Here is a 27,595-nt window from a genome sequence, read left to right on the forward strand (position 1 = left end):
TAATAAGGTGGATGAATTAGCTGCGCAAATAGAGGTAAACAAATATGATTTGATTGGGATTACGGAAACATGGCTCCAGGGTGGCCAAGGCTGGGAACTCATCATCCAGGGATATTCAATATTCAGGAAAGATAGCCAAAAAGGAAAGGGAGGTGGGGTAGCATTGCTGGTTAAATAAGGGATTAACACAATTGTAAGGAAGGATATTAGCTCTGATGATGTGGAATCTGTATGGGTAGAACTGAGAAATACCAAGGGGCAGAAAATGTTACTGGGAGTGGTATATAGACCTCCAAACAGTAATGCGGAGGTTGGGATGGCATTAAAAGGGAAATTAGAGAAGCGTGCAATAAGGGCACAGCAGTCATCATGGGTGACTTTAATCTACATATAGATTGGGCCAACCAAACTAGTAACAATACTGTGGAGGAGGAATTCCTGGAGTGTTTACGGGATGGTTTCCTGGACCAATATGTCGATGAACCAACCAGAGATCAGGCCATCTTAGACTGGGTATTATGTAACGAGAAAGGATTAATTAGCAATCTTGTTGTACGAGGCCCCTTGGGTTGGAGCGATCATAATATGATCGAATTCTTCATTAAGATGGAGAATGAAGTAGTTGACTCAGAGACTAGGTTCCTGAATTTAAATAAAGGAAACTACGATGGTCTGAGGCACGAGTTGGGTAGGATTGATTGGGGAATGTCACTCAAAGGGTTGATGGTGGATAGGCAATGGCAAACATTCAAAGGCTGCATGGATGAACTACAGAATTTGTTCATCCCAGTTTGGCATAAAAATAAAACAAAAAAGGTGACTCAACAGTGGCTAACAAGGGAAATTAGGGACAGCATAAGATCCAAGGAGAGGACATATAAATTGGCCAGAAAAAGCAGCAAACCTGAGGATTGGGAGCAGTTTAGGATTCAACAATGGAGGCCAAAGGGATTAATTAAGAAAGGGAAAATAGAATATGAGAGTAAGCTTTCAGGGAACATAAAAACTGACTGTAAAAGCTTTTATAGATATGTGAAGAGAAAAAGATTGGTGAAGTCAAGCGTAGGTCCCTTGCAGTCAGAATCAGGGGAATTTATAATGGGGAACAAAGAAATGGCAGACCAATTAAATACATATTTTGGTTCTGTCTTCACAAAGGAGGGCACAAAAAACCTCCCAGAGATGTCGGGGAACATAGGGTCTGATGAAAGGGAGGAACTGAAAGAAATCAGTATTTGTAGGGAAATGGTGGTAGGGAAATTGATGGGATTGAAGGCCGATAAATCCCCAGGGCCTGATAATCTACATCCTAGGGTACTTAAGGAAGTGGCCCTAGAAATAGTAGATGCATTGCGGATCATCTTCCAACATTCGATGGAATCTGGAACAGTACCCATGGATTGGAGGGTAGCTAATGTTACCCAACTATTCAAAAAAGGTGGTAGAGAGAAAACGGGGAATTACAGGCCGGTAAGCCTGACATCGGTAGTGGGGAAAATGCTAGAGTCCATTATAAAAGATGTAATAGCAGAGCACATGGAAAACAGTGACAGGATCGGACAAAGTCAACGTGGATTTACAAAAGGTAAATCGTGCTTGACTAATCTACTGGAATTTTTTGAGGATGTAACTGATAAAATAGATAAGGGAGAACCAGTGGATGTGGTGTATTTGGACTTTCAGAAAGCTTTCTATAAGGTCCCGCATAAGAGATTAGCGTGTAAAGTTAAGGCACATGGGATTGGGGGCAAGGTATTGACTTGGATAGAGAACTGGTTGGCAGACAGAAAGCAAAGAGTTGGAATAAACATTTTTTTTCCCGAGTGGCAGGCAGTGACTAGTGGGGTACCGCAGGGATCGGTCCTTGGACCCCAGCTATTCACAATATATATTAATGATCTAGAAAAGGGAACTAGATGTAATATCTCCAAATTTGCAGACGACACAAAGCTGGGTGGGGGTGTTTGCTGTGAGGAGGATGCCGAGAAACTACAGGATGATTTGGACAGGTTGGGTGATTGGGCAGAAGCATGGCAGATGCAATATAACGTGGATAAATGTGAGGTTATCCACTTTGGTGGCAAAAACAGGAAGGCAGATTATTATCTGAATGGCAATAGATTGGGAGAAGGGGAAGTGCAAAGAGACCTGGGTGTCCTTGTGCACCAGTCGCTGAAGGTAAGCATGCAGGTGCAGCAGGCGGTTAAGAAGGCAAATGGTATGTTGGCCTTCGTAGCGAGAGGGTTTGAGTACAGTAACAAGGATGTCTTGCTGCAGTTGTACAGGGCTTTGGTGAGACCACATCTTGAGTATTGTGTACAGTTTTGGTCGCCTTATCTGAGGAAGGATGTTCTTGCCATGGAAGGAGTTCAGTGAAGATTCACCAGGCTGATACCTGAGATGGCAGGAATGACGTATGAGGAGAGATTGGGTCGTTGGGCTTGTACTTGCTGGAGTTTAGAAGAATGAGAGGGGATCTCATTGAAGCTTATAAAATTCTGACAGGACTGGACAGACTAGATGCAGGAAGGATGTTCCTGATGGTCGGGGAATCCAGAACCAGGGGTCACAGTCTAAGGATAAGGGGTAAGCCAATTAGGACAGAAATGAGGAGGAATTTCTTCACCCAGAGAGTGTTGAACCTGTGGAATTCTCTACCACAGCAGGCAGTAGAGGCCAATACATTAAATATATTCAAGAAGGAGTTGGATATATTTCTTAAGGCTAAAGGGATCAAGGGGTATGGAGAGAAGGCAGGGACAGTGTACTGAATTTGGATGATCAGCCATGATCGCATTGAATGGCGGAGCAGGCTCGAGGGGCCAAATGGCCTACTCCTGTTCCTATCTTCTATGTTTCTATGAGTAGAGCTCTTGTTTTGGGAGCCTCGTATCAGGCATGTGGACGATGTGGCCCGTCCGCTGGGGCTGATCGAGCATGGTCAAATCTTTGATGCTGGGGATGTTGGCCTGAGCGATGATGTCTCTTACCAGAAATCCCATCAATGCCTTCCCCTAGAATCATAACACAGAAGGAGGCCATTCAGCCCATTGTGCCTGTGTTGGATAAAAGGATCTAGAGGCACTGGAGAAGGTGCAAAACAAGATATACAAGGATGATAACCAGAACTGAGAGGTTATAACTGTAGGATTCGCAAAAATCCATGAAATACAGTATACGGGTAGGGCCCCTGAAGTGGCCACATTGTGAGAACACAGAATGGAGTTGGCAGTTCTCATGGCCCAGTTCAAAAGGACACACACACAGTACCTTAAAGCAGTCTGAGTCATCATCGATTAGAAGAATCCAGAACCTTACTGTTTTTGATATTGTAATGTGGTTACAGCAGTAAACAAAACTATTAGCACCTGGAGGTGCGCTAATCGCTGGCAGAGCGGTAACCGATCTCAGAAACCGCTGAGCACACACAAACGAAGGGACACTAATCGGATTCCCATTAGTTCAATTTGCGAGCAGTTAAAATTAATGTGCTTGCTTTTGTTAAAGCAACCTTAACAAAGGAAAACGGTTGATTTGGCGCCAAGATTAGGGCCAGAAAAGAGTATAACCATTCAGGTAAATCGTCAGCAAGCCAGTCTAAGATTCGACCAGAGTAAGGAAGACTCCTCCGGAGACGGTTCACACCGTGAAGTCCAAGTCCAGTTACCATCAGGAGTTCGAGGACCGTGCGGAACAGAAAACGGCTCGAGGATTTCGGAGGACTTCCAAAGTTTGTACAGGAGAGCGAGTCCAGGAGCCGGTCCCATAAGGAAGGTCGGAGGTCCCGGACGACACCAAGTAACAGGGTCCAGGAGCCAGTCCCATAAGGAAGATCGGAAATTCCAGACGTAACAAGAAGTACCAAGGTCCAGAGGGTTTTGAAATTCTGGTGAGCATAAAGGCCCAACTCTACCTAACTGACATAATTGAGGTATATTTAGTAACAGGAGGGTTTGTAACGTTAAGGGTATTTGTAAGTCAGGAGTGTGATTTATCCCTCGATGTGTCCGTGTGCTTCCCTCACCCCCACTTTTAGCTTATCGCTATTTTAGAACTGTTTATATGCTTTAAAGTTATTTTTCTCAGTGTATAATTTAGTCCTCTGTGAGAAACGTTATTTTTCGTCTGCATTTATTCTTGCCATTTTTCTCTGTGTACATTCTCTTTCAAAAATAAAGATCGTTTTGATTTAAAACTCAATCTGTCTCATCTGACCATTTGTCTTCCGAGTCACGAGTTGGGCCAACACACAAAGGTTGTCTGGCGATAAGCCCAGTGTCTAGAACCGTGAGGGGGGAGCGCTTCGAAACCGCTCACGAGTAGTGCGAAAATCAAAACCGATTTAGCACACCATAAGCTCGTTAAAACGACCCCTTACATAACTATCAGGAAATTCTGAACAGGCTGGGGCTCTTTTCTCTAGAGAAGAGAAGGCTGAGGGGTGACCTGATAGAGGTCTTTAAAATTATGAAAGGGTTCGATAGGATAGGTGTAGCAAAGATGTTTCCACTTGTGAGGGGAGACCAGAACCAGGGGCCCTAAATATAAGATGGTCACTAATAAATCAAATAGGAAATTCACCAGAGACTTCTTTACCCAGAGAGTGGTAAGAATGTGGAACTTGCAACCACAGGGAATGGTTGAGGCGAATAGCACAGAAGCATTTAAGGGGAAGTTGGATAAACACACGAGGGAGAAAGGAATAGAAGGATATACAGATGGGGTGAGATGAAGAGGGGTGGGAGGAGGCTCGTGCGGAGCACCGAGTGGTTGGGCTGAATGGCCTGTTTCTGTGTTGTAAGTGCGATGTAATGCTATGTAATCTGTAGATTTTTGGCTCGTTTCCTGCAAGCTTCCATCTACTGAAAAGAAACATAGAAGATAGGAGCAGGAGTAGGCCATTCGGCCCCTCGAGCCTGCTCCGTCATTTAATGAGATCATGGCTGATCATCCAAATTCAGTACCCTGTCCCTGCTTTCTCCCCATATCCCTTGATCCCCTTAGCCTCAAGAAATACATCCAACTCCTTCTTGAATATATTTAATGAATTGGCCTCAACTGCCCTGTGTGACAGAGAATTCCACAGGTTCACCACTCTCTGGGTGAAGAAATTCCTCTTCATCTCAGTCCTAAATGGCTTACCCCTTATCCTTAGACTGTGACCCCTGGTTCTGGACTCCCCGGCCATCGGGAACATCCTTCCTGCATCTAGTCTGTCTAATCCGGTTAGAATTTTATAAGTTTCAATGAGGAAAGAGAACAAAACAGACAGGCCCAAGACTGGGGAGTAGTTGCCGATGAATGAGCCACACGCAGGCTGAATGCTTCTGATCTTTGTGCCACACGGTATTTCTGCACCGCTACTGCATTCTCCTCTGGCACGTCTGAAGACACAACGCATACCCGACGAACCTTGGAACCGCGTGCCATTTTATATCAGCGGCCATTAGACAACATCCGTGGTGACTGCTATTTATTGAAGGACGCTATCCTCATGATCAACGACGACGAAATGAGGATGCTTTTACTGACTGCCCACCTTAAGTCAACAACTGCTGCATTATGGGTAACTTTAAACCCCAGCTCGCCCGGGCGGGAATCCCATGGGAGCGGGCGGAACGCTGGCTTCACGCCCCCCCAGCCCAGTACCACTCTCCCAAGGCTTCCGTGGAGTGTACAATCGGGTTTGGGCATATAACCGGCCCCACTCCCATCCCCTCACTTTCCCGATGGGTGGGTTAGGTTTAAATGAGCCTAATTCCAGTCCAGTGGGGTTTGAAATCCGTCTCGGGCGGCCGTGCTAAACGGGCGGCATGGCATTGACCGCCCGTTACAGGCCCGGCCTGATATTCGGTTATTTTTAGATTCCAATGAAACCGAATATGGGGCCGGGCCTACAACAGGCAGCCGACGTGCTACCGCCCGTTCTTGCATTGCTGGCCGAGACGAATTTCTAAGCCCAGTGCCTCCACTACACAGCGCAAGCCAACCTTCCACATCTGCATGGCCCGGCAGAGTACCACCGCTGTGGGGTCTAACGGCCCCGCTCTATTGCCGTTCCTTGCACGAATTCAACCGCCTCGTCGAAACCAAAACAGATTTAAAGTAATTGGTGGAAGGTTTAGAGGGGATTTGAGGGGAAGTTTCTTCACCCAGAGGGTGGAGGGGGTCTGGAACTCACTGCCTGAAAGGGTGGTAGAGGCAGGAACCCTATGATGTAAAAAGACTACTGAGCACTTGGTTTGAGTATAAAACTAGGCTTTTTTATACTGTTTCACAACCATGAGATTCTAGTTTACATCACTAGTTCCTGGTTACAAAAACGTCCTGGGCAAGCTGGGCCCACGCCCGAGTATTTATACTCCTTGGACGGCGCCACCAGCTGGCCGCCCAGTGTTATTTCATGAGTCATTTCTTCATGAATGATAAGATTCATGACACCCTAACCATATTTAAAAAGTACTTGGATGTGCACTTGGGATGCTGTAACCTGCAGGGCTACGGACCGAGAGCTGGGACGTGGGATTAGGCTGGATAGCTCTTTGTTGGCCAGCGCGGACACGATGGGCCGAAATGGCCTCCTTCCGTGCTGTAACTTTCTATGATTCTAGGGCTTGGGTGTGGCCTGACGGAGCGGTGACCCTTGACGGGCGGTTGTAAGGTCAGCGCGGGGAAGTGGTCTGACGTCACGTCAGCTCTGTGGGGTTATCCACGACTGCCTCACCGCCACTTTCTAACGGTAGCAAAAAGCCAGCTGTGATCAGCTCTTTCCTAACGTTAGTGTCAGCTGTGGCACAGTTTGTTGCACCCTCGCCTCTGAGTCAGAAGGTCGTGGGTTCAAGTCCCACTCCAGAGAATGGAGCGCAAAAGTCCAGGCTGACGCTCCCAGTGCCGGTACTGAGGGAATGCTGCACTGTCGGAGGTGCCGTCTTTCAGATGAGGCTAAACTGAGGCCCCGTCTGCCCTCTCAGGTGGACGTAAAAGATCCCCAGGCACTATTTTGAAGAAGAGCAGGGGAGTTATCCCCGGTGTCCTGGGCCAATATTTATCCCTCAATCAACATTACTAAAACAGATTATCCGGTCATTATCACGTTGCTGTTTGTGGGAGCTTGCTGTGCACGAATTGGCTGCCGCGTTTCTTACATTACAACAGTGACTACACTTCAAAAAGTGGCTGTAAAGCGCTTTGGGACGTCCGGTGGTCGTGAAAGGCGCTATATAAATGCAAGTCATTCTTTCTAGCATTAAAAATATAACTCAGCCCTTTTAACCTCGCACCATTCTAAGCAGATATGGGTATCAGTCTAACAGGATCATCAATCGTTACAAAAATAATGTAGACTCGTGGGTGACCATTTTTACCTAACTCAGCGGGCGGGAATCCCACGGGATCGGGTGGAAGGCCAGTTTTACACCCTGCCCTTCAATGGAGAGTTAAATCGGGGCGGGGTGTAAAAATCAGCGTCGCGGCCGATCCCGTCTGTTTGCTCGATGGGCGGGTTAGGTTCAAATTGACGCCTCTATCTGTGATATGAACAGCGTTTCAGAAGTCAAGGGAACGTAGCCCGATGGACTGGGCATTCAGAACCTCCCCTCTAAAACCCCCTCCCCCCACATCCTCCCCAGCCCAGCCCACCCTCCCCCACCCCCATCCCACCCAACCGCCATCCCAACTTGGTATGGTCCTTACCATCAGTGTTGATTGGCTTAAGCTGGTCCTTAGAGCAGCCAGGGCCTCCAATCAGATGAGGGTTTGCAGAGAGTAAAAGGTGATAGGCTGGGTTGTTTAACAGAAGAGCTGTTGGAGAGGAGGGAACACAACAGGGTGGATGAACAACAGGGTGGATGAACACAAACAACAGGATGGAGCAGCACACACGGAGGGTGGGGGAGGGGAGGGGAAGGATGGTGGGAGAACGACGCAATGTTACCAAAATGCTCTGGAGCTACATCTTCCTCAGTGCCCCCCCGGGGTCTCAATGCTCCCCTCTGCGACCCTTTCAGAAAAAACTACTACCTTCATTCCTCATACCAGCCATGTCACAACTACCAAGATCAATATAAGAGACATAAGAACATAAGATGTAGGAGCAGGATTAGGCCATTTGGCCCCTCGAGCCTGCTCCGCCTTTCAATAAGATCATGGCTGATCTAATCATGGCCTCAACTCCACTTCCCTGCCCGCTCCCCATAACCCTTGACTTCCTTACCTTTCAAAAAATCTGTCTATCTCCACCTTAAATATATTCAATGACCCAGCCTCCACAGCTCTCTGGGGAAGAGAATTCCAAAGATTCACGACTCTCTGAGAGAAGAAATTCCTCCTCATTCCTCCTCATAGATGAACCATTACATCTCCAAACCATTAAGACGCTAGGTGATATAACATTAGGACCAGACCTATATCAATCGCCTCGCCCCCTCCCTATCTCTGTAATCTCCTCCAGCCCCACAAACCCCCCGAGATATCTGCGCTCCTCTAATTCTTACCTCTTGAGCATCCCTGTTTGTGAAGCACCTTGGGATGTTTTACTACGTTAAAGGCGCTATATAAATACAAGTTGGTGTTGTTTTAATGCATCGAATTCTATCGAGCCGACAGCAGAGAAACAGGCCGTTCGGCACAATGGGGTCCGTGCCGGCGTTTATGCTCCACACGAGCCTCCTCCAACCCCTCTTCATCTCACCCCATCAGCATATCCTTAGAATATTGATTTGAATAAACGGGTCGTTTTCCGAGTGGCAGGCAGTGACTAGTGGGGTACTGCAAGGATCGGTCCTAGGACCCCAGCTGTTCACAATATATATTAATGATCTGGACGAGGGAATTGGATGTAATATCTCCAAATTTGCAGACGACACAAAGCTGGGTGGGAGGGTAAGCTGTGAGGAGGATGTTGTGAAATTCCAGTAAGATTTGGACAGATTGGGTGATTGGGCAGAAACATGGCAAATGCACTATAATGTGGATAAATGTGAGGTTATCCACTTTGGTGGCAAAAACAGGATGGCAGATTATTATTTGAATGGCAATAGATTGGGAGAAGGGGAAGTGCAAAGAGACCTGGGTGTTCTTGTGCACCAGTCGCTGAAGGTAAGCATGCAGGTGCAGCAGGCAGTTAAGAAGGCAAATGGTATGTTGGCCTTCATAGCAAGAGGGTTCGAGTACAGGAACAAGGATGTCTTGCTACAGTTGTACAGGGCCTTGGTGAGACCGCACCTTGAGTACTGTGTGCAGTTTTGGTCGCCTTATCTGAGGAAGGACGTTCTTGCCATGGAAGGAGTGCAGCGAAGATTCACCAGGCTGATACCTGGGATGGCAGGAATGACGTATGAGGAGAGATTGTGTCGATTGGGCTTATACTCACTGGAGTTTAGAAGATTGAGAGGGGATCTCATCGAAACTTATAAAATTCTGTCAGGCCTGGACAGACTAGATGCAGGAAGGATGTTTATGATGGCCGGGGAGTCCAGAACCAGGGATCATAGTCTAAGGATAAGGGGTAAGCCATTTAGGACTGAAATGAGGAGGAATTTCTTCACCCAGAGAGTGGTGAACCTGTGGAATTCTCTGCCACAGAGGGTGGTGGAGGCCAGTTCATTAAATATATTCAAAAAAGTGTTGGATATATTTCTTAAGGCTAAAGGGATTAAGGGATATGGGGAGAAGGCAGGGACAGGGTACTGAATTTGGATGATCAGCCATGATCTCATTAAATGGCGGAGCAGGCTCGAAGGGCCGAATGGCCTACTCCTGCTCCTATCTTCTATGTTTCTATGTTTCTATGATAAGATCAATGCAAGTCACAAGGGAACTTGTACCAATGGTAAAGACATTGGGGTGAAACTGGACACGGGCGGGGTGTGTAAGATGGTCGGTATCGAATCAGTCGCTTGTTATACGCCCGGCCCCATATTCAGTCCCGTTGACTTCAATTGCACTGAATATTGGGCGTGTGGTATAACGGGCGGCAAATGCGATTGCGCCTGTTTTTGCGCCCATTCCCAATTTCACCCCCAGAAACCACCTTCAGCCCATTTGCAACGTACAAGTTGTCCATCTTTCTATAGCCTTTACAGCACTGTAGGGTAGAAATCCAATGCGGGCGGTTGCGTAAAAATGAGCGGCATCACACTGTCCGCCCGTTTTACGCCCCGGCCGATATTCAGGTGCTTGGACTTCAATCAGAGCCGAATATCAGGCTGGGCGTACAGCAAGCAGCCAATGCCACGGCCCAGGGTGAGTTTCTACCCCGATGCATTTAATGCAGACAAAGAAATTCACGATAGCCCCGTTTGGGGCGCCAGCCTCGCCAGGGCGCTAAAAGTAGTGCCCCGGAAGCAGTCGCGACCACCCGCCGGAAATTCAGTTGGCGCGCCCCAGAGGGAAGTGCGGCGCTACTGGAGGCACCCCGCATCCTTCTTGGGACGTTGCAACTGAATATCGCTGCGCAACGTGCCGCAGCGCCACACGCTGTGGCACGGTGCACTGCGGTACTGCAGGCCTTCCTCCCTTCTTAAAGGGGAGGGGCCTGGTGCAGCGTGATCGAGGGTCGCGAGTGCCGGCAAAAGAGCCCAGCACTGAGGAGAAGTGCCGGGCTCTTGGAATGCAGTCGGCACTCCGCGGGGGGGGGGGGGGGGGGCGGCTCAGGAGGCCGGGGACGGCAGCGCGGAGAGGTGCTGGCCAGTGGCCAGCAACAAAAATGGCCGCCCTGCACCTCTCCTTTAATTAGCGCCTCTACCGCCGCAGGTAGGCCCCCCTAAACCGGTCGCACATAGCGTCCAGCATTAAAGCAGGGGGCGCATCTAAATAGGGCGTTAGCGGGGCGCTGCGCACACTGATGATGTCATCGGTAACGGCGCAGCGCTAACGGCTAGCGCCACCATTAGCGTCCCGCTGAATGTAGCGGGAGGCGTGACCAGTGGCTTCCGACCCACTTAGCGCCCTCTTAAGGCGCTAACGGGTGGCGCAGCCCACTGAATTTCTAGGCCAAATTCTTCAGCCTTTATCAGCAGTTTTGTCAAAAGAAGCATCCTTGCGTGACAGCCTGCTTTTGAATATGCCACCTCGCCTGTACGCAATGGGTTATTTATAGATTCAGGTGCAGTTTTGTTCCTGGGACGGGAGGCAGGTATCGTACAGGCAATCAGCACCGCCTTCCTGTAATGTTGTGTTAGTTAGGTGTCGCCACCATTGAGCAACAGGGCAAGAGATAACCATGCAGCAAAACTTTGCCTATCTGCAGGAGTGATATCACTAAGCATTTTTTTTTCCACACAAAGGGTAGTAGGAATCTGGAATTCTCCCCCCCCACCCCCAAGAGGCTGCGGGTCAGTCGGAGCTCGCAAGACTGAGACCGATACATTTCTGTTGGGCGCGGGTCTCAAGGGATATGGAGCTAAGGTGGGTCAATGGAGTTGAGGTGCAGATCAGCCACAACCTAATAGAATGGCGGAGCTGGCTCGAGAGGCAGACTTCCGTTGTTACGTTTCAATGTGCTAATAGGTTTGTGCACATTAGATAGTGGCCCCGATTTTCTGCCAGCCGTCAGGCGGGTTTTCAGGCGGGCGGGGGCCGAAAATCGCAGAAATAGGGGGTCACGACCCCCCCCTGCCTGCTTCCCCGCCCCGTCTGACTTTCGGACCGCCGTTTCTCTGCGACCCGAATCAGTCCCGCCCACCACTGGCGGGACTGGCCGTCGGGACCCTAATCAGCAATTATTGGCATGTTTAATGCCATTTTAAGGGGCCCTAGCTATTTTCAAGGGTTCTCCACGCTAAACACGCCTGTGGGGAACCCCGCTGATGAAACCTGGCGTGAAGCATCCCAGCTTGCTTGCTCTCAGCTGCAGGTCATTCGGGAAAGCTGAGATTTAAACGGAGAGCATTTGTATGTTGAAGGACCTTGTTGTTGCAGGCTTGAGGCTACTTTTTCAAGGCTGTGGAAGGTTGGAGCCTCACACACTTCTCCAGTGTGAGCTCCTGGGAAGCCCCTCTCGCCACCCTCACTCAGTGCTTCCTCAGCGGAGGCATCTACCAGAAGCATGGGACGCCTTTTTCTCCTTCCCTTCTTGCCATTAGAGGATCTCCAGCAGCAGAGGCGGCAGCAGCAGAACCAGGAACAGCAAGATCAGCAACAGGAGCACCAGGCTGCTGCTCACTCACCTGAAGCTGCACAGGCCAGAAGGGGCCAGCGCTTGGAAGTGGCTTGAGAGCACCTTGCTGCACATTAGGGGACCATGGGGACCCGTTTCTGCACTGGCAGTCCTACTCAGAAGGACTTCCATGAAGGTCTGGTTTCTCTGTGCAATAGATGGCCATCGCTCCTCAAGAGATGTCATTCTCTTATGAGCACTCACCATGTTTTCCATACCCTGGTGACTTATCTCTTCCATGGAGGTTGCCAACCTTTCCATGGTGATGCGTTCATGCGCCAATGACTCCACAAAGGCTCTGCTCATGGTTGCTATGGACTCCTCCATTCGCTCCACACTCGCAGTGACCCTGGAGACAAAACCTGCCAGAGACTCCTGCATCTGTGCATGGAGATCCATCACCTCTTCTCTTGCGGATGAACCCAGAGGCAGAGGGTCGACATGCAGTGCAGCTGAGCTGAGCTGGCAGAGTCCTGCGCCCTCCGACGAGGACTCTCCGCTGCTGTCCCTGTCTCCAGAATCTTCTGAGGCTCACTTGTGAGCTGTGGAACACCAGGTGACAACACTACTCTATGTCCCGAAGGTCCCCCTGAGGTGTGAGTGTCTGCGCTGGTGGTGGGCGTGCTTACTTCTGCTGACGCTGTGCCCTCAGAGGTTGGAGCTTCCTCTGAGGAGTCTGGCTGCACAGCCTCTTCCTCCTCCACAGTGAGGACGGGGGCTCTGGATGGTACTGTGGGGGAGTAAAGAGATGTAATACCAAGGTTCTTCTGGTGACTCCCGGCGAGTTGGCATCTGCTGACACCTGCATCATTGGTCTCAGTGGGAGGCCTCTTCCTCCCTGACCTAGGGAAGAGGACCTCCCTGTGGGCCCGAACGCCATCCAATAATGCCTGCAGTGAAGCCTCGTCGAACTTGGAGGCAGCTCGGGGTCTGGTACTGGCCACAGCTGCTGCAGGCTCCTCTGCCATCCTGCATGGTTCGTTTGGAAGCCTGCAGAGGATGCAGTGCTTGCTGTGGACCTTGAAAGCACCACGAATGATGACATCATACTGTGGGGCTTTCTGACTGGAAATGGACAATTAGCAAGGCTGCCCACACGCTGGAACTTAATTGGCCACTTGAGGGAAAATTGCGTGCAGCTGGCTGACCCATTTTTTTTAGGGTCGGCACCCCACATCCGGGGAATCCGCCCATTTCCCGCACGATCCACAAAATCGGGCCCCGTGTGTGTTCATCACAGAGGGAAACCTGACCTTTTTTTTATTCAGTCACAGGATGTGGGCATCATGGGCAAGGCCAGATTTTATTGCCCATCCCTAATTGCCCTTGAGTGACTTGCTCGGCCATTTCAGAGTGCAGTTGAGAGTCAACCACATTGCTGTGGGTCTAGAGTCACATATAGGTCAGGACAGCAGATTTCCTTCCCTAAAGCACATCAGTGAACCAGATGGGTTTATATGACAATCTGGTAGTTTCATGGTCAAGGGGACATAGACAGGCTAAGTAAGTGGGCAGAGATTTGGCAGATGGAATACAATACTGGGAAGTGTGAGGTTATGCACTTTGACAGGAAAAATCGTAGAGTAAGTTATTATCTTAATGGCAAGAAACTGGAAAGTACTGAAGTACAAAGGGATCTGGGGGTCCTGGTGCACGAAACTCAAAAGGTTAGTGTGCAGGTGCAGCAAGTGATTAAGAAGGCCAATGGAATGTTGGCTTTCATTGCTAGGGGGATAGAATATAAAAATAGGGAGGTATTACTTCAGTTGTACAAGGTATTGGTGAGACTGCACCTGGAATACTGCATACAGTTTTGGTGTCCATACTTAAGAAAGGACATACTTGCTCTCGAGTCAGTACAAAGAAGGTTCACTCGGTTAATCCCGGGGATGAGGGGATGGACATATGAGGAGAGGTTGAGTAGATTGGGACTCTACTCATTGGAGTTCAGAAGAATGAGAGGCGATCTTATTGAAACATATAAGATTGTGAAGGGGTTGGATCGGGTGGATGCGGGGAGGATGTTCCCGATGATGGGTGAAACTAGAACTGGGGGGCATAGTCTTAGAATAAGGGGCTGCTCTTTCAAAACTGAGATGAGGAGGAACTACTTCACTCAGAGGGTGGTAGGTCCATGGAATATGCTGCCCCAAAAAGCTGTAGAAGCTACATCATTACATAAATTTAAAACAGAAATAGACAGTTTCCTAGAAGTAAAGGGAATTAAGGGTTACGGGGAGTGGGCAGGAATTTGGACATGAGTCTAGGTTCAGATCGGTCATGGCCCTGTGGGTAGCGGAGCGGGCCCAGGGGCCGTGTAGCCTGATCCTGCTCCTATTTCGTGTGTCTAATTCTGTTAGATTCAGGAGATGGTTCTGTGATAGTAGATTGGCGGTTAGGATCAGATCAGCCATGATCTTATTGAATGGCGGAGCAGGCTCGAGGGGCCGATTGGTCTACTCCTGCTCCTATTTCTTATGTTCTTATGGTCGCCATTACTTTTTATTCCAGATTTATTTAATCAATTGAATTTAAATTCCCCAGCTGCCATGGTGGGATTTAAACTGCTTGTCATTAGTCCAGGCCTCTGGATTATTAGTCCAGCAACATAACCACTGTGCTACCGTGCCCTCTATTTAGTTTGGCCAATTAACTCGCTTGTTTAAAATTTACAATGCAGTTGACCAAGATAAGCATTGGAGCTGAACAAAGAGAAACACCCAAGCCATATGCAGCGGTAGAATCTGACAGAGAATAGGGGGTTAGGTAGTTACTCAGATTGACAAAAGGTGGGAAGTGGTGTTCCACAGGGATCAGTGTTGGGACCACTGCTGTTCACCATTTACATAAACGGTTTGGACTCGGGAATCGGAAGTACAATTTCAAAATTTGCAGACGACACCAAATTGGGGGGTGTAGTTAATACAGAGGGGAATCGCGACAAAATACAGGAAGACGTTAATAAACTTGCAGAATGGACATGTAATTGGCAAATTAACTTCAATATAGATAAGTGCGAAGTGGTACGTTTTGGTAGGAAGAATAAGGAGGCCACATACTGCTTGGAAAATAAGTGTCTAAATGGGGTAGAGGAGCAAATGGATCTGGGGGTACAGATATACAAATCACTGAAAGCAGCGACACAGGTTAATAAGGCCATAAAAAAGCAAAACAAGCACTTGGCTCATTTTAGAGGGATAGAATTGAAAAGCAGAGAGGTTATGCTAAACTTGTATTGAACCTTGGTTAAACCACACTTGGGAGTTCTGGTCTCCGTATTATCAAAAGGATATAGAAGCACTGGAAAGGGTGCAAAAAAGATTTACTGGATTGAAACCAGAACTGAGAGGTTGTACCAATCAGGAAAGATTGAACAGGCTGGGGCTCTTTTCTCTAAAAAAGAGAAGACTGAGGGGTGTCCTGATAGAGGTCTTTAAGATTATGAAAGGGTTTGATAGACATAGAGAAGATGTGTCCACTTGCGGGTGAGACCAGAACTAGGGGTCATATATCTATATATATAAAGCGGCTCTTCTGTCTGTCCCGATGTCTGTCTGTCCCGATGTCTGTCTGTCTGTCTGTTCTCTATACGTTTGAAAGTTACAGAGCGTACCGACGCGCGCGTCGCCTCAAAAGAAAGCTTGCTATTCCGGACCGGTCATAGGCGTATTTACGTTTTGGCCGGACAAAAATCCCGCCCGCGGTATCCCAAAAACGTTCAGCGTTCCGCTCATTAGCATCTCATTGGCGACCGTGTGACGTCGAGGTCCACCAATCGGACGGCGGGTTCCTTCCTACAGTTGAGTGTCGAGTGACTCGACGATTGACCAATCCTACGCTTCGGTGACCTGACCAGTCGACCAATCGGTGCGTGTGTGGGCGGGCCTTATCCTTCTGAACCGAGGTGAGTGGCCGCCATCTTGATTTTTCACAATTTTTCCCCCCACACTTTCTGTGTGTTAGGGAACTAAGGTAAATATTTTAATGATGTGTTAGGGAATTAAATAACAATTTAATAGCGGGGGGGAGAGCCTTGGGAAATCGCGGGGGGGGGAGAGCCTCGGGAAATCGCGGGGGGGGGAGAGCCTCGGGAAATCGCGGGGGGGGGAGAGCCTTGGGAAATCGCGGGGGGGAGAGCCTCGGGAAATCGCGGTGGGGGGGGGGAGAGCCTCGGGAAATCGCGGGGGGGGGGCCGAGCCTCGGGAAATCGTGGGGGGCTCGCGCCGCCCGCACTGACTGCGCATGCGCCGCCCGCACTGACCGCACATGCGCCGCCCGCACTGACCGCGCATGCGCCGCCCGCCCGCCCACAGCGGCCGTCCATCAGCCGCGCGATACGCGGGGGACCTCAGCTCTGGACCTCAGGCGCTAGGCAGGGGGAGGGGCCGGAGAGAGGGACAGAGGGGAGTGGGGGAGCGGAGGGGTGGGGGTGGGCGAGGGGAGGGAGGGAGGGAGACAGGGGAGGGGAGGGAGAGAGAGGAGGGGAGGGGAGGGAGAGGAGGGGAGGGGAGGGAGGGATAGGACAGGGAGAGGACATGACAGGGAGAGGGGGGACACACAGGGGCAGGGAGACCAAGTGCCCCAAAATTGCCCTCGCAACGCGGGGCTCCCCAGCTAGTACTGTATATAAGACAGACACTAATAAATCCAATAAGGAATTCAGGAGAAACTTCTTTACCCAGAGAGTGGTTAGAATCTGGAACTCGCTACCACAGGGAGACGAAGTCCCGATTTCACACTGAGGACACCCTCCATTGTGTTGTGTGACACTACCACCGTGCTAAATGGGATAGATTCAGAACAGATCTAGCAGCTCAAAACTGGGCATCCATGAGGAGCCGTGGGTCATCACCAGCAGCAGAATTGTATTGCACCACAATCTGTAACCTCATGGCCCCGCATATTCCTCACTCTACCATTACCATCAAGCCAGGGGACCAACCACGGTTCAACGACGAGTGTAGAAGAGCATACCAGGAGCAGCACCAGGCGTACCTAAAAATGAGGTGACACCCTGGGGAAGCTGCAACACAGGACTACATGCATGCTAAAAAGTGGAAGCAGCATGCTATAGACAGGGCTAAGTGATCCCACAATCAACGGATCAGATCAAGGCTCTGCAGTCCTGCCATATCCAGTCGTGAATGGTGGTGAACCATTAAACAACTAACGGGAGGAGGAGGCTCCAAGAATATCCCCATCCTCAATGATGGCGGAGCCCAGCACATGAGTGCAAAAGACAAGGCTGAAGCGTTTGCAACGAACTTCAGCCAGAAGTGCCAAGTGGATGATCCAGATCGGCCTACTCCCGAGGTCCCCACCATCACAGAAGCCAATCTTCAGCCAATTCGATTCACTCCACGTGATATCAAGAAACAGCTGAGCGCACTGGATACAGCAAAGGCTATGGGCCCCAACAACATCCCGGCTATCGTGCTGAAGACGTGTGCTCCAGAACTAGCCACACCTCTAGCCAAGCTGTCCCAGTACAGCTACAACACTGGCATCTATCCGAAAATGTGGAAAACTGCCCAGGTATATCCTGTCCAAAAAAAGCAGGACAAATCCAACCAGGCCAATTACCGCCCCATCAGTCTACACTCAATCATCAGCAAAGTGACGGAAGGTGTCATCGACAGTGCTATCAAGTGGCACTTACTCACTAATAACCTGCTCACTGATGCCCAGTTGTGTTCTGCCAAGACCACTTGGCTCCCGACCTCATTATAGCCTTGGTCCAAACATGGACGAAGAAGCTGAATTCCAGAGGTGAGGTGAGAGTGCCTGCCCTTGACATCAAGGCAGCATTTGACCGAGTCTGGCATCAAGGAGCCCTAGTAAAACTGAAGTCAATGGGAATCAGGGGGAAAAGGCTTCACTGGCTGGAGTCATACCTAGCACAAAGGAAGACGGTTGTGGTGGTTGAAGGTCAATCATCACAGCCCCAGGACATCGCTGCAGGAGTTCCTCAGGGCAGTGTCCAAGGCCCAACCATCTTCAGCTGCTTCCTCAATGACCTTCCCTCCAACATAAGGTCAGAAATGGGGATGTTCAGTGTTCAGCGCCATTCACAACTCCTCAGATAATGAAGCAGTCCATGCCCGCATGCAACAAGACCTGGACGACGTTCAGGCTTGGGCTGATAAGTGGCAGGTAACATTCGCGCCACAGAAGTGCCAGGCAATGACTACCTCCAACAAGTGATAGTCTAACGACCTCCCTTTGACATTCAATGGCATTACATCGGCAAATCTCCCACCATCAACATCCTGGGGGTCACCATTGACCAGAAATGTAACTGGACCAGCCACATAAATACTGTGGCAACAAGAGCAGGTCAGAGGCTGGCTATTCTGCGGCAAGTGTCTCACCTCCTGACTCCCCAAAGCCTTTCCACCATCTACAAGGCACAAGTCAAGAGTGTGATGGAATACTCTCCACTTGCCTGGAGGAGTGCAGCTGCAACAACACTCAAGAAGCTCGACACCATTCAGGACAAAGCAACCTGCTTGATTGGCACCCCATCCACCACCTTAAACATTCACTCCCTCCACCACTGGCGTACCGTGGCTGCAGTGTGTACCAACTACAAGATGCACTGCAGCAACTCGCCAAGGCATCTTTGGCAGCAGTTCCCAAACCCGCGACCTCTTCCACCTAGAAGGACAAGGGCAGCAGGCGCAGGGGAACACCACCACCTCCAAGTTCCCCTCCAAGTCACACACCATCCTGACTTAGAAATATATCGCCGATCCTTCATCGTCGCTGGACAAAATCCTGAAACTCCCTCCCTAACAGCACTGTGGGAGTACCTTCACCACACGGACTGCAGCGGTTCAAGAAGGTGGCTCACCACCACCTTCTCAAGGGCAACTAGGGATGGGCAATAAATGTTGACCTTGCCAGCGACGTCCAGATCCCATAAGCAAATAAAAAAAAAGTTGAGGCGAATAACAAAAATGCATTTAAGGGGAAGCTAGTTAAGCACATGCGAGAGAAAGGGATAGAAACATAGGAGCAGGAGTAGGCCATTCGGCCCCTCGAGCCTGCTCCACCATTCAATGTGATCATGGCTGATCATCCAAATTCAGTACCCTGTCCCTGCCTTCTCTCCATATCCCTTGATTCCTTTAGCCTTAAGAAATATATCCAACTCCTTCTTGAATATATTTAATAAATTGGCCTCTACTGCCTTCTGTGGTAGAGAATTCCACAGGTTCACCACTCTCTGGGTGAAGAAATTCCTCCTCATCTCTGTCCTAAATGGCCTACCATGCTATGTTGATGTGGTGAGATGAAGAAGGGTTACGATATGATGTCAACATATAACAAATTGTTGTTTGGAGAATATGTAGAAGCTTTTCTTCACATCTCTCCCATGCGATGCTGTGAACACACTCATCTCTTTGAAAATACTTCATAAATGTGCGGTGTAAAGTAGGCCAGAAATCAGGGACCTCTATGTTAACTTATTTGGTTAGCCCTATTGCTGGGGATTTTCTATCCCATCAAGCCATCCACCAGGGTACACCAGCCATGTATTCAGTGGGCTAAGACATACCTCAACATAAGCAATGGATCAGGACACACACTTGATGTATCCAATGAAGTATAATTCGTTCTCCTTGCATCCAATGACCTAGAACACATGGTTCATGTATTCTATGATGTAGAACACATGGTTCCTGTATCCTATGACCTAGAAAACATGGTTCCTATATCATATGACCTATAACACGTGGTTCCTGCATTCAATGACCTAGAACATGTGGTTCCTGTATCCTATGACCTAGAACATGTGGTTCTCACATCCTATGACCTAGAACACATGGTTTGTGTATCCTATGACCTAGAACATGTGGTTCATGTATCCCATGATTTAGAACACGTTCCCATATCCCATGACCTAGAACATGTGGTTCCTGTATCCCATGACCTAGAACACGTAGTTCCCGCATCCCATGACCTAGAACATGCGGTTCCCGTATCCCATGACCCAGAACACATGGTTCCCGTATCCCATGACCGAGAACACTTGGTTCCTGCAGCCCATCACCTAGAACACGTGGTAACTGCATCCTGCCATCTAGAACACGTGGTTCCCACATCCTATGACTTAGAACACATGGTTCATGTATTCAAGGACCTAGAACACGTGGTAACTGTATCCTATGACCTAGAACACGTGGTATATGTATCCTTTGGCCTAGAACACATGGTTTCTGTATCCTAAGACCTAGAACACGTGGTACATGTATCCTATGGCCTAGAACATATGGTTGCTGTATCCTATGACCTAGAACATGTGGTACATGTATCCTATGGCTTAGAACACATGGTTCATGCATCCTATGACCTAGAACATGTGGTTCCCATATCCTATGACCTAGAACACATGGTTCATGTATCCTATGACCTAGAACACGTGGTTCCCATATCCTATGACCTAGAACATATGGTTTGTCATAAATCGCAACTTCTACAAGAAGTAACTCAGGAAGTACTACTGGACAGCCAGCTGAGGGCGCCGTCCGAGGAGTATAAATACTCGGGCGAGGGCCCAACTTGGCCAGAGACAATCCGGAAACAGGAAGCTAGTGACTACTAACTAGACCTCCATGTTTTGTTACAAGTCGATTAAAGCCTTGCTTTATGTTCAACCAAGTGCGTAGTGAGTCTTTATTACATCATGGTTCATGTATCCTATGACCTAGAACACATGGTTCCTGTATCCTATGACCTAGAACACATGGTTCCTGTATCTTATGACCTAGAACACATGGTTCATGTATCCTGTGACCTAGAATACATGATTTATGTATCCTATGACCTGGAACACATGCTTCATGTATCCAATGACATGGTTTGGGTATCCAATGGCACAGGACACATGCTCTTTGTATCCGATATTGAATTTTTTTCAACCATGATGATCATATACTTCCTTACTTGTCCCTTGCCCTAGCACCTGTTTTGTACATTCATTAATGGCTGGCACAGAAAACCAAATACCGGTTAAGTATGGAATAACTTTTTAGGGTTAAAGCTCATTGTTGGGGCAGAGTAACTACATGGGAAATCTGGCCATTCTCAACTACAGCACAAACATTATGTAAAAGAAAGGTCTTTGAATTGTGTGAGACTGAAAGAAAGACTTTCACCTTTCATGTCGCATGTTGCAATGCGGGCAATGCGGCAGCCAATTTGCGCACAGCAAGCTCCCACAATCAGCAATGTGATAATGATCAGATAACCTGTTTTTAGTATTATTGGTTGAGGCATAAATGTTGGCCAGGAGAACTCCCCTGCTTTTCTTCAAAATAGCACCACAGGATCACATATGTCCACCTGAGAGGGCAGACGGGGCCTCAGTTTAACGTCTCATCCAAAAAGCGGGACCTCCGACAGCGTATTGCTCCCTCAGTACTTCACTGGGAGCGTCAGCCTAGATTTGGTGCTCAGGTATCTGGAGTAGGACTGTGAACCCACAACCTTCTGACTCAGAGGCAAGAGTGCCACCAACTGAGCCACAGCTGACGCTAAACGCTAAATCATGACTGAAACTCAGACAAAGTGACCTATCCGTTCCTGGTCGTCAATGGTGACCATTGCCTGCCTGGCCAGGTCTGAGCAATAACTCTCAAAGTCATGGGACTAGAGAACTGAGTAATTTTTCATGGGTAAGGCAAAAACAAAAATGACTTGACGAGCAGGAGGAGCCTCGAGAAACAATTAGGGCTGAGGCCCCAGTGTTCTGGCCGTGGCCTAAGCACTAGAATAAAGAAGTGTAGCACCCTAATTGGAGTTCTGACCTTTGTCACACTGGAATCGTAGAATGATGCAGCACAGGAGGCCATTCGGCCCATCGTGCCTGTGCCGGCTCTTTGAAAGAGCTATCCAATTAGTCCCACTCACCCACCCCACCCCCTGCTCTTTCCCCGTAGCCCTGCAAATTTTTCCCTCTCAAGTATTTATCCAATTTCCTTTTGAAAGTTACTATTGAGTCTGCTTCCACCCCACTTTCAGTCAGTGCGTTCCAGATCACAACCACGCGCTGTGTAAAATTGTTTTTATCCTCATGTCGCCTTTGGTTCTTTTGCCGATTACCTTAAATCTGTGCTCTCTGGTTCTCGACCCTTCCGCCAATGTGAACAGTTTCTCTCTCTCTACTCTGTCTGGACCCCTCATGATTTTGAACACCTCTATCAAATCTCCCCTTAACCTTCTCTGCTCTAAGGCGAACAACCCCAGCTTCTCCAGTCTCTCCTTGTATCTGAAGTCCCTCATCCCTGGTGCCATTCTAGTAAATCTCCTCTGCACCGTCTCTATGGCCTTGACATCCACCCTGAAGTGTGGTGCCTAACCAGTGATTTATAAAGGGTTTAGCACAACTTCATTGCTTCTGTACTCTATGCATGACTGAAGTCTGGCGGCCGTACTTTAACAACACCAGTCAGTTGAATGACACCTTGGAAAGCAAGCACGTGACAGAATTAATCCTTTTGATTGGTCACTCGTCCCATACACGGGATTTGCCCAGTAAAAGTAAGGTGCGATGAGGCCGTGTTTTGCCCACTCCTGAATCCGGACGGTTCCAGGAAGTGTTCCGGAAAGGTTGGCAGAAGGTGTCTAAAAACACAGAGAGCTAGAGGAAGTTCTGAAGAACTTTATGAAGTGGGGGGTCGGGGTGCAATTCACCTCGGGCGCTTGCGCAAAACGGGCGCCAGCAAATCAGCCCGCCCGTTTTACGCTCCACCCGATTGTCTTCTCCATCGGTTTCAAGAGGATTTCTACAGACTGCAACAGAAAAGAAAATTAGGCAGAGTGTCTGAGAGAATGAGAGAATGTTAAGAGTTAAAGTTGAATGATTGAGATGGGTTAAGCGTTTCATCGAACAGAAGTAAAACTTGCCAATTGTATCACAGCTGTAAGTTAATTGGTTAAGCCTATGAACCCGGTGAGTAAAGTAACAGTACAGTACGTAGAGATAATGTAGGAACATGGGAACGGGAGCAGGCCATTCAGCCCCTCGAGCCTCTTCCGCCATTCAATTAGATCACGGCCGATCTGTATCTTAACTCCATCTACCCGCCTTGGTTCCGTAACCCTTAATAACCATTACCCAACAAAAATCTATCAATCTCAGTTTTGACATTTTCAATTGCCTCCCCCCCGGCCCCAGCCTCCACAGTTTTTTGGGGGCGGTAGTTCCAGATTTCCACTATCCTTTGTGTGAAGAAGTGCTTCCTGATATCACCCCTAAATGGTCTAGCTCTAACTTTAAGATTATGCCGCCCTTGTTCTGGGCTCTCCTGCACCAGAGGGAATAGTTTCTCCCTATCTACCCAATCAAATCCTTCAATCATCTTAAACACCTCATGTATTTTGAAAGGCCCTGTTTGCTTGTTGAGGTGGATGTAAAAGATCCCGTGGAGCTATTGAAAGAAGAGTAGGGCAGCTCTCCCAGAGTCCCGGCCCACCGTTTGTCCCCTCGGCCAACACCATCAAAAAATAGGCTGACCAGCCCTTGATCTCCCAATAATAGACATCCCAAAGGGCCATTTCTTGCCATAGTTGGCCTGACAGCCGTCGTCTTGATTTACCTTCATTCTCAGCTCCTTGCGGCAACTCAGGAAGCTTCATCCGAAGCCGGTTGGGCTCCTGGTACTCCAGGTCGCTGGAGTTGATGCGCTCGTACAGATTGGAGTGGCGGCTCCCCGAGGAGCTTGGTTGCGTGTTGTTGATCATGATCGTGTCACCTGGCACCGACAGCCGAACGGTCAGGTCATCGTCCAAAATTCTGCGTTGCGCCTAATAAGGAGAAGAGTGGATTAACAGATGGTGTAGTGGTGGGGGTGGGGTGGTGGTGGGGGTGGGGGGTGGGGGGGTGGGGGTGGGTTGGTGGTGGGGGGTGGGGCGGTGGTGGGGGGTGGGGCGGTGGTGGGGGTGGGGGGGTGGTGGGGCAGTGGGGGGTGGTGGGGTGGTGGTGGGTGGTGGGGGTTGGGGCGGTGGGGGGTGGTGGGGTGGTGGGGTGGGGCGGTGGGGTGGTGGTGGGGCAGTGGGGGGTGGTGGGGTGGGGCGGTGGTGGGTGGTGGGTGGTGGTGGGGTGGTGGGGTGGTGTGGAGGTGGGGTGGTGGGGGGGTGGTGGGGTGTGGGGCGATGGTGGGGGGTGGTGAGGTGGGGGTGGGGGGGGTGGCGGGGTTGGGGGGTGAGGTGGGGGGGCGGGGGAGGTATGGGGAGCTGGATAAAGTCACCGACTCCGATTGTGGGGGGGCGTGTTCCTGGAAGTTTCATCACATGACCTCCCATCTCCGAACGTCCCACCAGGTCAAACAGCCTTCCCCCGCCACCCACATCGCCAATAATTTTATAGCTAATAGACAAAACTGTTCAAAGAAAATGAAACAAAACACATGGGGGATAAATTCAGTTGCTTTGCACCTCCTGTTAATGCCCCGGTGGGGAGGGCGCTAACGGGGCGCAAAGCACCTAGCTCCCGGGCGTGGTGCCGCTGACGCCTCCCGTGAAATTCAACAGGAGGTTAGCGGCGGCGGTAGCTGGTAGCGCCCTGCGCGCTGTGCCTCCGGCAATGATGTCATCACCGTGCGCGGCGCCCTGGCCGCAAACTTGGCTCATGCCCCCTGACATACCACTGGACACGAGGTCCGACAGGGTCAGGGGTGCGCTTTTGCGACGGGTGTGGCGATAATTTAAGGGCAGGTGCTGGGCGGCCATTTTTATTTCGGTCCGCCTGTCAGCACCTGCCTCCTCTGGCCTCCTCCCGCGGGGTGCCGATTGCGATCCGTCAGCCCCGAACTCCTCTTCAGTGCCGGGCTCTTTTGCCAGCTCCCACGCTCCCCGGTGGTCCAGCAGGGCCCCTATGCGCGCTGCGCTAGGCCCCTCCCTTTAATCAGAGGAGGGAGGCCTGCAGTACCGCGGTTCTCCATGCCAGCGTGTGTGGCGCTGCTGCACGTAGCCCTGCCATATTTAATGGGAGCGCCCCAAGAGGGAGGGGGAGCGCTTCCAGTAGCGCCCAGCCTCTTGCTTGGGATGCTACCTTTCAATTTGGTTGGGGGGTCATTAACTTTAGTGACCCGGCGAAGTTAGCGCCTCAAAGGGGGCCGTGACCCAATTTTCCCCCATAGAATCATAGAAACTCACAGTACAGAAGGAGACCATTCGGCCCGTCGTGCCTGTGCCGGCTCTTTGAAAGAGCAGTTGTGCTTAGTCTCACATCCCCCACTTTTTGTCTGTGACCCTGTAAGTTCCTCATCCTCAAGACCAGCTCCCTTTTAAAATAAATTTTGGAATCAGCGACGACTCTCTGAGTGAAAACAATTCCCCACCTCTCCCCTCTCGATCTTTTGCCAATGATTTTAAATCTATGGCCTCTGGTGACTGACCCCACTCGCCAGCCTTTCTCGATCTACTCTATCAAAACCCCTCCCTGTGAGGCCTTTGCATAATTCTCTTTTATTGCCCCTATGGGTTTGTTCGCCCGGGAGTTGCTCCCGGCAGTATCCAGAAGGTTAATCTTCCATTCCTGGGGACTCTGGGACAACCCTGGAGCGATGGCAACCCCGTGGCTGGAGGATAGAAAGCTCGACTCCGAGGAGTAGAGCTACAACCCTTCAGTCAATCTCCAGAAAGTGCCGCACGGCCTGTAGCAGACTTGGGCCAGAGCTTCGGTTGGCAATTAAACGCGGAGGTAATAAACCCCACCGCCTTGGTGAACGTGGGCGGATTCATGGAACTGTGGTCGCACCTTCGCACACTGAGCTCCATCAGATCATATGGCACAGGTGTAGGCCATTCGGTCCATCGTGCCTGTGCCGGCTCTTTGAAAGGGTTCTAGCCTCACCCTGTTCTTTAGAAACCCTCGGGGGTCACTACAAAGGCAAATGGAATGTTGGCCTTTATTTCAAGGGGGTTGGAGTATAAAAGCATGGAAGTCCTGCTACAATTGTACATGGTATTGGCGAGACCACACCTTGAGTACTGCGTACAGTTTTGGTCTCCTTATTTAAGGAAGGATAAAGTTGCATTGGAGGCAGTTCAGAGACGATTCACTAGGTTAATTCCAGAGATGAGGGGGTTGACTTATGAAGAAAGGTTGAGCAGGCTGGGTCTATACTCATTGGAATTTAGAAGAATGAGAGGTGATCTTATCGAAACATACAAGATACTGAGGGGGCTCGACAAGGTAGATGCAGAGAGGATGTTTCCCCTCGTGGGGGAATCGGGAGCTCGGGGCACAGTTTCAGAATAAAGGGTCGCCCTTTTAGAACTGAGATGAGGAGGAATTTCTTCTCTCAGAGGGTCGTAAATCTGTGGAATTCTCTGCCCCAGAGAGCTGTGGAGGCTGGGTCATTAAACACATTTAAGGTGGAAATAGACAGATTTTTGCAAAATAAGGGAGTGAAGGGTTATGGGGACTGGGCAGGGAAGTGGCTTTGAGCCCAAGATCAACCATGATCTTATTGAATGACGGAGCAGGCTCAAGGGGCCAAGTGGCCTATTCCTGCTCCTATTTCTTATGTTCTTATGTACTCTACCTGACAGGAGAGAGCACCATGGGAAGACAGCGACCGGCAATGACTGAGGCAATCATCAACTTTAACACCTTAGAAAGAAACTTAAGCGCAATGGAAATTTATGAAACACGTCTTCAGGATCTCTGCCAGATGGTCAAATCCATGCCGTTGAAAATGGGAATTCCTCATCTCCTCCAAACGGGAGGCAAATTTGGAGGCGATGATGACTTTGTAGGAACGGAGGTTCCTATCTGAATAAGGTATTCGACTCGATGAATCAAATCAACAGGTTTTAATGAACAACGAAGTTAACAGGGAAACTACAGGAGAAACAGTACACAGGTCTATACAGCTTGCTGGGCACTCGACAACTACTGGAAGATTCTGGAAGCTGACGTCATGACGTCATCGCGTTCTTCGCGCCACTGGTGGTCACGTGATCGGCGTCATGACGTCATCACGTGGAGTGCAGGAAAACACAATGCAGTACAGTTTAAAGGTGCAGTCCGCGGTTGCACTACACTGTAGTTAAAGGGATTATTACCAATTGTTCTGAGACCATTGGTGGCTCCGCCACAGGCGTCCCCCCAGAATCCACTTTAACGGGCATTGACAACCGAGTAGGAGGCTTAATGATCCTGGCCGAACGGCGACGAAAGTCAGGCAGCGGAAACGGGGCATTAGTGGAAGGACCAGTGCCGGATTGCGGCAGAAGCGGCGTCTCGGGCGAGGCAGAAACGGTAGTCAGAGGTGCAGGCGCGTCAGAGGCCGAATCGGGCTGTTCGACGGTGGGCTGGTGCACGGCTGGTCTGGCGGCTAACGGCGGTCGGCCGCGGCGAGGCGGTTGGGCAGCCACGACAGGCTCACTCCGATCCAGGTGGGCTGGTTTGAGCCGGTCGATAGA

General features: G+C 49.8%; 1 protein-coding gene across 5 annotated transcripts in view; it reads right to left on the reverse strand.

Moving 5' to 3' along the window:
* The window catches only part of LOC147095910 (discoidin domain-containing receptor 2-like), a 239,370-nt gene that overhangs the window by 19,687 nt on the left and 192,088 nt on the right, over positions 1 to 27,595 (reverse strand). For 4 of the 5 annotated variants that reach the window (XM_085974916.1, XM_085974917.1, XM_085974919.1 and 1 more), the window contains 2 exons: positions 23,761 to 23,968; positions 7,693 to 7,800 (listed from right to left, as the gene is read on the reverse strand). In XM_085974916.1, coding sequence (XP_085831042.1) covers positions 7,693 to 7,800; positions 23,761 to 23,968 — 316 coding nt within the window. The remainder of the gene's footprint in view (positions 1 to 7,692; positions 7,801 to 23,760; positions 23,969 to 27,595) is intronic. The other variant, XM_085974918.1, reaches the window with a different exon arrangement.

This window comes from Somniosus microcephalus, unplaced genomic scaffold (genome assembly GCF_052327205.1).
Source record: "Somniosus microcephalus isolate GS21.2 unplaced genomic scaffold, FLI_Smic_1.0 unresolved_chr1, whole genome shotgun sequence".
NCBI classification, from domain to species: Eukaryota; Metazoa; Chordata; class Chondrichthyes; order Squaliformes; family Somniosidae; genus Somniosus; species Somniosus microcephalus.